At 35.2% G+C, this 11,648-nt stretch overlaps 1 protein-coding gene across 2 annotated transcripts in view; it reads left to right on the forward strand.

Moving 5' to 3' along the window:
- Positions 1–11,019, forward strand: part of ATAD2B (ATPase family AAA domain containing 2B) — a 174,967-nt gene extending 163,948 nt beyond the window's left edge. For both annotated transcript variants that reach the window (XM_054476527.2, XM_054476528.2), the window contains exons 25-28: positions 1,548–2,231; positions 4,884–5,011; positions 5,350–5,478; positions 7,586–11,019. In XM_054476527.2, coding sequence (XP_054332502.1) covers positions 1,548–2,231; positions 4,884–5,011; positions 5,350–5,478; positions 7,586–7,627 — 983 coding nt within the window. In that variant the 3' untranslated portion in view covers positions 7,628–11,019. The remainder of the gene's footprint in view (positions 1–1,547; positions 2,232–4,883; positions 5,012–5,349; positions 5,479–7,585) is intronic.
- The last annotated feature ends 629 nt before the right edge of the window (positions 11,020–11,648 follow it).

Consider the following 11,648-nt stretch of genomic DNA (forward strand, 5'->3'; position numbering starts at 1 on the left):
ATGACTAAATAACTTGAATTTTGGAGATGATTTCAGAAACCTTTAGAAGATATATTCTTAGGTAAGAAAGAAGAGTAATATTTATAACTAAATTTATCTATTTCTTGTGAATTTACAGAGATGCAGCAGGGATTAAAGATGAAAGAATTAAATAAGTATGTAAATACACTACACTGTTGATAGATTCTAAATTCATATTAAGCAATGTGAATATAAGAAACAAGGGTTGTCATTAAAAGACCATATTCCTTTCTGTCTCTATAAAGCAATTTTTAAACTACAGATTAAACAGCCTACAGTTAGTGATTTCATATTTATATTTTCTTTAAAAAATATCTTTGCCCAGGAAGCTTTTCAGCTTTGATGTATTAAACATATATAGTCTTTTTTTAAGTTAAAATTATTACGTTCATAACCACAGAAAAAATGAATATTTTTATTCTCTGATACTTTCAACAAACTAGTATTTAGAATTTGGGGTTAGATACCAGAAGTGATTCAGCTCTAGCATAAGTGGGTTACTTTAATAATTTTTGTATTTAAGTGTTCTGAAGAACACTTAAATGTATTATGCAAGTGTCCCACATTATAAAATAAAAATTAACTTTTTGTTTATTTAAGGGACAATGAGGTAGACTTGCTTAACCATCTACCTCAGTTTGATACATATGTGAGAAATTAAAAATTCCAGGATCCATTAATACCTAGAGGCCCTAGCTGCCTACTCATAAAGCTCATGATAGTTTCTAGCGTCTAAGAGTATAGTCCTTACAACTTTTGTAGGCCTCCCTTTTCACATAAGTGACCAAGTATTTATTTTCAGTGTTTTGTGTATGTTGTTGTTGTTGCCTTGATAGCAGAGGGCTTAGTTTTCCTACATATTCTCAAATAACTTTGCAAGAAATTGATGCTGCTGGGTGAACTGTTTGTGCTAGAAGAGATTAACAGCTGGCTCATCAAATTGTCCAAATAACCTTCATAAGGCATCTATCCATGGTCATACTTAACTTTGGGTGATTCCTTTTTCTGGAAGGGGAGGTTTCTTTGTGAGGATACTCTTAACTGTTCTGTTATGCTATATTGAATCATGTCTTTATTTTCTTTCATGATTTAGGAGCTACCTTTTGCTAGCAAAACATCCACCTTCTTGGTGGAAATCCAGGGCTTTGGCCCCAAACTTTCTGGCAGCCTGGTAATGTGGTCATTCTTTAAATGTGTATATTATATGCGTGGCTTTTGGATGTTGAAAATTAGGAACAGTAGTAAAGTAGGATCTAGGATAGTAGAAAAGATTAGTGCTGAATAAACTGATACAGGAAATACATTAAAAAATGTTTTATTCTGCAGAGTTCATCCCTGACTTCATATCCATTCCATTTGTAGGTTGCAAGGATTAGTCAGCATGAATGTCAAGAGCTAAGTAGTTTTTGTTTGTGTGTTACATCAGCATGGGTTTACTTTTCTTTTGGGTCCTGTTTAATAAACATATGTAAAATTGGTATTGCATTCCAAGTTCTACATATCTTTTTTCCTTCCTTGTAAAACAGTTCGGGTTCGGAGAAAATCAAGGCGGAGATCACAGTGGGGTAAAGGAATTATTAAGAAAAGGAAAGTTAATAATTTTAAAAAAGATGAAGAAGACACCAAATTTACAGACTATGAGAACCATACGGAGGACAGGAAATTATTAGAGAATGGAGAGTTTGAGGTAAGCACTGACTGCCATGAGGAAAATGGAGAAGAGACTGGAGACTTATCTATGACCAATGACGAATCATCCTGTGACATCATGGACATGGACCAGGGGCAGAGGCTTAACAATGGAGCAGGCACAAAAGAGAACTTTGCATCTACTGAGGAGGAAAGTTCAAATGAATCTCTACTGGTCAACAGCAGCAGTTCCTTAAACCCGGAACAGACCTCCAGAAAAGAGACTTTCCTTAAAGGAAATTGTCTAAATGGTGAGGCTTCCACTGACAGTTTTGAAGGAATACCAGTTCTGGAATGTCAGAATGGCAAGCTTGAAGTAGTTTCTTTCTGTGATAGTGGAGATAAATGTAGTTCTGAACAAAAGATTCTTCTGGAGGACCAGTCAAAAGAAAAACCAGAAACTTCGACTGAAAATCATGGAGATGATCTTGAGAAACTAGAGGCACTGGAATGTAGCAATAATGAGAAGTTAGAACCTGGCCCTGATGTGGAGGTTAAAGATGCAGAACTGGATAAAGAAGGTAGAGCTAATATTTGAAAAATCTTCTGAAGGTTTAAACTCCAGAGTTAATTCGTTGCGTATTTTATCTGGTTCCCAGTAGTAATAGTTGATGAATAATTATAGCCCTCTGAGAATCTGTTAAAGTTTTCATCCTGTTCTCTAGAAAAGCACACACACGTGCACGCACACACACACACAGAGGCATGCACCAAATTTTGCTGTAAGTTTCAGAGGGTGTATCATTTCGAGTGCATTGCTTTATTGGCCGCTTACTCTTCTGCCTCCTGCCTGATTATCACCCCTAGCCTCAGGGATTTATGACTGAAAGCTAAGTAAATCCATAGGTGTTAAGAAGATGGAATTCCAAGAAGAATTATTGGCATGGGCTGGGTGTGGGCAGAGAAGACTTGGTGATAATAGCAGTATGATATATTTGGAAGAGTAATATAGACCTAGATTAAATTACTGCTCTTGTTCATTATAATCATGTGACTTTGAGCTCATTATTTACACTCTCCAAGCTTTTTTTTTCATCTAGGAAATTCAACTTCAGAATGGTGTTGTTGCAGGGATTAAATAAATCGTGTATTTTAATTGCCTCTCGTGGCAACTGGCACATACTAAGGTATATTCATTCCAGGCAGTCATTGTTAGTTGAATCCAAGGGCTGTTCAGTCTAAAAGCCTTCATTGCTTTATAAGTCCAATAGTGGAGGAAAGAAGCGGAGCGATCATTGTCAAGTTTACCTTGTTCTCAGGGAATCAGAGTACTCTCCCAGCTTCTGACTTCTTATGGCTACATGATTCATTTAAGAAGCAGCAGAAAGAGGGAGTTAAGGGTTTCTAGCCTGTCTTTATCATTATTCTTTAGCCCATAGCAGGGTCTGGGATGAGTTGATATCTACCCTGCTCAATATACATTTCCTTCCTGGATAGGTACTCTTATAGGAGGCTATCTTGAAATTATATTATTTTCTCTAAATTGTGTGGAGTGGAGTACACAGCTTCAGCCTGGGATTTGGGCTATGTGGGAAAAGTTTTGTTTTTTTTTTTTTTCCTGCCAGTATTTTAAGTCCTTTAGCAGAGTTAGGAAGCAGGAAAATATTATTCAAAGTCTAAGAATTCCTTTAATGGATAAAGAGAAATTTACTGTTCTTAAATGCTACCTGTTAAACATTTATCTTATTCTTCAATATTTAATACTAAAATAGTTTTCATAGTAGTATTCATTCTGGGCTATCAGATAGACAGAACTTTAAAAATATGTTAAAGCTAGGGTTAAGTAATGAATATAACAGCATGGGAAAAGTGGAGAAGGAATCTGGTATGAGGCCGAATGGGTGGGGATAGAAGAGCCTATTTTAATGCTGATTTCTATGAGATTTCCATAAGCGTGCTGAAAAAGGCTTAAGTTAATATTGTGTTCAGTTGGTGATCTAAACACTATAAAGATAATTGTTGTGTAAAAGTTTGACCTGAAGCTTTCATTTGGAATTATCAGGACAGTATCTTAATCTGAGTTTTCAGGCCTCTAGAAGTCCATGGATGTAGTAATGAGGATCAATATGATTTTAACAAAACTCCTAGCATATGGTAATTGAACTATGAAGTCTTTCACATTAAAAGCAGCCTGAAATATAAGATTTCTCTGATATATCATGATACATGTTTTTGAAGGCAATATTTTGGTTCTTTTGCTGTTTGTTTTATAAAGCAGGCCTTGAGAAGAAGGATGAGTTTAAAGACTTGGGAGTAAGAAATAAGAGGACTAATGTAGGATGGAGGCGGGTCCCTGCATTGAGACACTTAATAAATATGTTCTCCTTAGTGTCCCTGACATGGGCCACATCCTGTATGAAATTCTGAAACAGTCCAAGTTTGTCTTTGTGTTCCTTCCCCTTACTCACCCTCCTCTTAAGAGTTGCCCTACTTAGGGGAGCACAGGGCTTCATGGTCTACCCACCCTTTGTACCCCTCAGAGTGCCTGGGTTCGTGAAGTTATGCTTAGCCACCTTAAAATTTCTGTTTGTTTAGTGTGGCTGGTCTCAGCAAAATGTGAGGAGGAAAGTAATTAGATTATACTAATTTACTCTAAGGTAGGAAAGAACACCAGCCCTATTACACTTTTAATGGATTTAGATTTTTAAGAAAAAATGTTAAACTCTGGATCAATTTCTAATAGAATTTTAGGCAGTGTAACAGATAAGAAATTTCAGGCAATGCTGAAGGGAATGTTTTAGGTTGGGAGGCAAATGTGTAGACAGGTGGGCCCCACTTTTGTTAGTATCTGCTTTTCTAGGTTGCTTCCCTTCTTGTGGTTCTGAAAGCTCCCAGTTGTAAAATGGTAGCTGTCATAGAGTGAAGGCTGTTTGTTAAGTCATTGCTTAGAGGTGAAGATTGCTTTTATCTTCCTTTTGGTGGATATGCTTATTAGGTGATACTCTAGTATGACTTGGCTTTTTAACTTGTAGCTTAGTTTTCTTTAATTTGGTTACTTAGTCTTACCAATAGAAAATCTACCACATTGGGTTGCTTTAAAAAAAATCACTTAAGAATACACCCTTCCTCATTGCAAAAGGGATTTGTGTGGTAGGTAAAAGAATTTATAACCGCTTAAGACTGGTTTTTCTTAACTTTTACTTGCTGCAGTGTATTTTTTGTCTCAATTATAGGTGCTTCTAAAGTAAAGAAATACCGTAAATTAATTTTAGAGCAGGCAAAAACGACAAGCTTGGAACTGGTTCCAGAAGAGCCATCTGAGCCTGTGCCTCCTCTTATAGTTGATCGTGAGAGATTGAAGGTAAGCTTAGCTATTCCCAGTCAGTTTTAAATGAGTGCACGGAGATTTGAATGTGTTTGTAGGCAGTTGAGTAAAACTAGTTTTCCTGCTTTAACCCTGAAATATAAATGCCTCAGAGCTCCTAGTAAAAAAGAGTTATGTGTATTTTAAGGAGTTGAAAGATACGGGAATAGTCCAAGATATTCTAAGGGAATAATTTTAAGCCCTCAAATCTTTTAATTTCATGTTCACTGTTACATCCTAGCTTTATGGTGTTTATTGACTAGCCATTTGAATATACAATTTCAGTTTGACCAGTGAAATCAAATTACATTTTATTCTCTTCTATTTTTTCTTAGAAATTGCTTGATTTGTTGGTGGATAAAAGCAACAATCTGGCAGTTGATCAGCTTGAGAGATTATATTCTCTTCTTAGTCAGTGTATCTACCGTCATCGTAAAGATTATGACAAATCACAACTTGTAGAGGTAAGTGTTTAGTTTATCTGTAGAATAAACAAATACTTGATTTTACTTGTTCCAAAGAAAAGAGAAAAAAGTTATTTTGCCTACATCTATGTCTTTTACCAAGTAACTGAAGAATGTTTTGAAGATTTAAGACAAGAATCATTAAGAGTTACAGTTTGAAGAATAAAGCCTTTCTGTACCATTTTGTCTCTGGAAAGAAGTAATCAGGGGTTCCTTTTTTTTTTTTTTTTGTCAAAACACAGAAATCCTTCGTTCTAGGGTGGTAAATATACAGAAATAGTATGTCACAATTCTCTCCCTACTTGCTTATAACTGATGTGCCAATTGAGCCTGTCACTTGGGCTTGTTGGATGTGGTCATGGCCCCACACTCCTTATCACTGCTTCCTAGGTAGCCACTGCCAATATAAAGGCGTTGGCATGCGCAGTGAGACCTATTTGCCGTTAATGGTTGGAAGATAACTCAAAAGTCATCTTATTTTAGTCAAATCTAGTCCTATAAATTAGCCATATGAAGGAGTGACTGTCCTTTTGCTGAGATACTTTCAGAGATGAGACATTCCCTTTCTAGACAACTCTGAACCAAGGGAAATTCTTCCTGTATAAATATAAGCTTGTATCTTTGTTTATATAATTTCCATCATTAAACCACACTTCTGCCTTTTCAGGTCATCTGAGCAAATGTAGTCAACTCATCTACCCACAAAATGGCTAAATGACTTAATTCAACTCTCTTTGTTGATTTGCCTGTTAGTTTGTTTATCTGGTGGTCTGTCTATTAAATGTTTATTGAGTACCTGCAGTGCCAGATGCTGTGCTGGGTGTTTGGAATGCAAAAAATGAGTAAGACAAAGTCTCTGCTCTCAAGGAATATTTTTAGTATATTAAAGATTTATATGTAAAGGATATAGTTATTTTTCATGTGTAATTTTCTTTTCTTATTTGGCAATATATGATAAAACATTTAGCAGGAGTGATTTTTGTTTCTTCCACATGGAAGAACTTGTTGTTCGGATGATGATCTGTTAATATAGCCTGTTAGTTTTGCAGAGATGTAGAATAGAATTTCTTTGGAGCTGTTTAAAGGGAAAGGAAAAGTGCAAGTGTCTTAGATGTATTTGACATTTGCCCACCTGAATAAAATGTGCGGGGTAGAGTTATTCACATTTTTTTTTAAATTCTAGAACTTCTTTGTTCATATGGTTGCAGTTTTATTAGCTTGAATGCATTAAATACTCCTCACCAGTGAAACATCTCAGTGTGGAATCCTAATAATCTAGAGGCCTAGTTTAGGAAGGGAAAGGATTGATAACAGAATCAGCAGTGAGTGGCTTTCGTGGTGGTAGTGATGGAAGCCACTCATTCTGGCTCTTTTTTTAACCCTGTCTTTTCAGCTCTGGTTGGAATGAATAGAAGTGGGAACACAATGCATTCTGCTTTTTGGCATAAGTTTCACTATACTGAATGCGTTTATTTTGCTTTGGGAGTTAGTGAAATATAATGAGGGAAGGAAGGGCTCAGTCTCTGGAGTGAGGCTGCCTGTATTCAAATCCTGATTGCCACCTGTTAGCTGTCAAATTATTTATCCCCTCTGTGCCTCAGTTTCTTTATCTGTAAAATGGGCCTGATAGTAATACATTTGTTCAATCTTCAATGTTATGGGAGTTAAAACTATATATAAAAATTATATATATGTGCATACATATAAATACAAATATTTACTTATATTTATATATTTTATATATAGAAATCTCTTAGTAAATATCTGGCATAATAACTTACTCATTAAGTGTTGCTATCATCATCCTTATATTCATATTACTCATATCATACCTCATACTGATATTACTGGCATAATAAGTTAGTTATTTGTTGAGTGTGACCATCATCATCATCATCCTTATTGGCCTAAATATAAAATAGGAGGTACTTGGAAGTATCTAGGGGAGATAGTCTTAATTACCTATGGTATTATAATCCGGAAAATATTCAAAGTTTAACCTGTATCTCAAATTCATTCCCTAAAAATTTAAAGTGAATTCTTCCATAATGAGGAACACTTTTGTCTTTCCTTTAAGAGATAACATGCATTTTTTTTCCTTTTATAGGAGATGGAAAGAACAGTTCATATGTTTGAGACATTCCTATGAACTTTTCAAGATGAGTGGTTTATCCTCTCCAATCTGCTCCTCACAGAGCAGTCTTCTGAGCCATTCAATTTCAAATTGCACCAATTATGTGCAGAGCCTTGGTGTAAAGTGCTCTCTCACTCATTCTTTCTCTCTGTTGAATTTGGTGCTATTGTCTCAGGTACCTGAAACCAACCAGCCTACAAGAACCAAACAGAACTTCAGAAACATGTTGTATTTTCCACAAATAAAAAATACAACCCCACAGCTTGGAGATTTTGGTGCTACAGAAACTGCTCTCGCTTCTGCTCCTCTTTTTGTGCACTCTCTTTTGGAGACTCCTCTCTTAGGGAGCAGACCAGCAAACAGGAGGAAACTGGATGGGGGCAGTTCTAACTGTGTTGAATTGTTTAAACAGTGGGCAACTTGTTATTTTTTTTTTCCTCCATTTTACCCCTTTAATCATATTTTTCCCCCATCTGGGTAATGGACTGAAACCTGTTTTAGAGTTGGCTATGGTCTGTTCTGGTGGGAAGCTGAAGAAACTGGATGAAATTAGGTCAGGCTCTTTAGAACTGCCTTTAACGTGCCTTTTTATTCATTTGAGGAAGATAAGGCTAAAAGGATGGGCTGTTTGAAGCAAATAAATTAGAAATCTTTCTTTGGTCACACCTTGAAAATAAGTTTTGATACTCTATGTCATTAAGAGACAACCAGTGTTTGGGTATGAAATGCCTGTCTTATTCTCAGAGCTCAATCAAGACACCCAGTAAGCCACATAATATACTAAAATGGTAAGTTTTCTTGTAAGGTCTGTTTTGGTTTAAGAAACATGAATAACAACAACGAATAATACACAGTCCACCACACAAAAAAACAAAACACAAAACTCCATATGTTTTGGTATTGCTAACAATGATGACTAGAAAATAAATAGATAGCAGCCATTTTTCCTTCTGTCAGTGGCAATTTAATAGTTATTCATGTTTGAGTTCCCAGAGAAAAATGGTTTTCATATGTAGTAAATTGTTATTTTGTTTTAAAGCCAGGATTTGCCAAATGGACAGAAAAGAGAGGAATTCATCAGAAGCTCCATAAAATTCATTTTCTGTATGCTTAATTGCAGACGAGCTCTGGTATGGTCCTTGAATAACAGTATTAATGTTTAAATCCCATCTCCTAAGCTTACCTTCACAACTCCTCTTTTTGATTGGAAACCATTTTGAATCTTGTTGAGTGATTTCTGTGAATTGTATGTATCTGAAATTAATTATGGGTTACTAGTTTTACAAAAACTTTCTACAAATTTGGAGACACAGTCTAGGCAGTTGCAACGAGGCAAAGGATGCAGTGACTTTTTTTATCAGATGATTTTTTAAACAAAAAGATAGAAAATTTTGCCGACAAGTTGGCTTGGTATCTTCATTCATTGTAGCCGTTAGCTGCAGGTGTGTCTTTCCAATATATGCAACACATGTAGTTTGGGTTTTAATTAGGGCGAATGGTCTTGGACTACTGCAGAGATTCTGAGCTACCTCAGCTTTTTGTATTTTAGTTACCAACAGTGTTTACAGAGTCCTGTAATCACTTTGCCACCGTTTACATCCTGAAGCTAAGGTACTTGTCTCCTTGTCTCTGGCTCTTTGTAGTGTGCAGAAAGCATACTTTGGCCATAGCCTACTGCAGTAATCCAAAGTGCTTCTTTGCATTTACATTTACATCTAACGCCTTCTAATTCTAGCTTAATTTTTTTTTAAATGCCACGTGTTTTCTTTGTACCTAGTCTGTGAAGTTTCTGTAATATCCAGTCAGTCATACAAGTCAAGATGCTACCCATGTAGACACACTGTATTTTTAAGGTGGGCAAGTGCGATTAACGATGAACCATTTTAAAGGGGAGGTTATTTGAAACCTCTAATTTGATTATTGGGAGGATTTTCATGCTTTCTTTAGTATTTATTACCATCATACCGATTCAAACTATTTTATTGTCTAATACATTAGCATTTTGTATTTTGATGGAAATTGTTACAGAATTTAAAGATTTGATGAAATAAGATGTAGCAGATTTTTTGTAGCAAGTTTCTGGTAAAAGGGTTTTTTGCAAGTCTCAGGTTCTTGCTGCACTATTTTTTTTTAAATATTTATTCCAGTTATTCTAATTCAGAAGCATTCTTTTCAAGTAACAGCAGCACTTGTGAAAGGAAAAAAAAAACGCACACGTTTCTTAGTAGGTTACTAAATTTGTACAATTAATTAAGATTTTAGCCATCAGTGAGTTTGAAAAGGGAAATGTATTTATTTTCAGCATTAAAATGCTTCCAAAAGATCAAGTTGCTTTTGTTTGTTTGTTTTTTTAACCGTAATGTAGATGGAGAAATTGGAGGCAACCTCAGTATAGGAACTGCCACTTTGAACAGTTTAGGTCTTAAAGAGAAAGTCAATCTAATGCCAAGGGGAGAACAATGAGCTGAAATTGTACCAACTCCTCTGGCCCTCTTTCCCTCAATTAAAAAAACACACTTACCAGTTTTGCTTATTTTACAGATATCTGGTGGTTCTATAGTTTAAAGCAGCTTGTGAAATTATCTAAGTGAACTCAATTTTGTTTACCTTTCTGTAAGTTTTTCATTTTTGCTGTATAGCATTGGCAAAAATATGTACAAATTGACCTCTGTTCTTATTTCCTATTGTGAGCATTATAAATGATAAGCTCCTATGTAAAACCTTGCTCTCAGATGAGTAAAATATGTATCACAGCATAGCTCAGCAATAGTTCATGCTCAGCTGTGGGGACCCTGGGAGCTTTTTGAAGATGATGGAACCGCACTAGGGTTGAAACTGATGGCTGTGGAGTTAATTGTGTTTTCGAGCTTGAATCTCACCTGTGATTTTTTTTTTTTTTAATGTTGTTTCATGACTTGATTTTTCTCATAAGCCAATGTATTTGTAGGTTTACTGGATTTTATTTTTAGGGAGTGGGTAATTTCTTCCTTTTTTTGATTAAGTTGGTTCAGCTATGGTGCTATTCAGTAGGTATCTTCAGTGTCAGGTCCCGTAGCTGAATGCCATTGTTATTATAATTATTATTTGTAATCACATTGTAAGCTTGAATTTGGGCTTGTACCTGCATCTTTTGTATTCTGTACATCTGGTTACTTAGACTTTGGGAGTCCCATTTGGTTTCAGTCATGTATGTCTACTTTGTAGTTTAAGTAGACTTCATCAACTATGGTCTATTTTGGGTTTGTAGTTTTAATTTAGAATTGTGTTAAATCGATGTTTTGCATTTGACTTCATTTTACATTAGTTGAAGTAAATTATTTAATTTTTGAATTCTGGAATTTGAACATTTACTGTAATTTGTAATATAACTGCTGTGAAATACTTGAATAAAGATGACAAGAAAAACATGTCTTTCTTTAGCTTAATTATGATCACTGTTGGCTACAAATGCAGTGCTACTTTTCTAGCTGATTTAGACTGTTTTAGAGAGAGGCATATTGCTGTTTATTAAGCACCCAAAAAGTCGTGTTATATGTTCCTTTTAGATTTTAAGTACACCTCACGATTTTTTAGCTGAAAGCTTTTTATGTTGAGAAAGTGTGGTTTTAGTTTTAGTTGAAGATTGTCTAAAATATGTTGTATAGAAGCAAATGGATTACTTCTGAGATTTGTTTTTCTAGCTGGCAGACTATACGATAACATATGATCAGGTCATATGGTTCATTAGTTTAAAATGTTTTCCTTTTTATCGGGTTGTTATCAGCATACTTTGTACAGTATAGCACATAATATGGACAGAGATTTCATACCAGAGTTTTGAAGGGCTTACTGCAAGTGAATAGAATGTTCTTGGCTTCAGAATACCTATTTTTCCTGTGTGCCTTGAGACTCCTTTTCATGTTCCTGTAGTACACTGATCTTCCTCAATATAAATCCTTACTTTTGTTTTTTGAATCACAGTAAAAAAGATGGATTTTAGTTAAGACTTTGTTTTGTCTGATTTTTCAGATTCTATCATTTCAACTTTTGTCTGTAT

Source organism: Pongo pygmaeus, chromosome 12 (assembly GCF_028885625.2).
Source record: "Pongo pygmaeus isolate AG05252 chromosome 12, NHGRI_mPonPyg2-v2.0_pri, whole genome shotgun sequence".
NCBI lineage: Eukaryota > Metazoa > Chordata > Mammalia > Primates > Hominidae > Pongo > Pongo pygmaeus.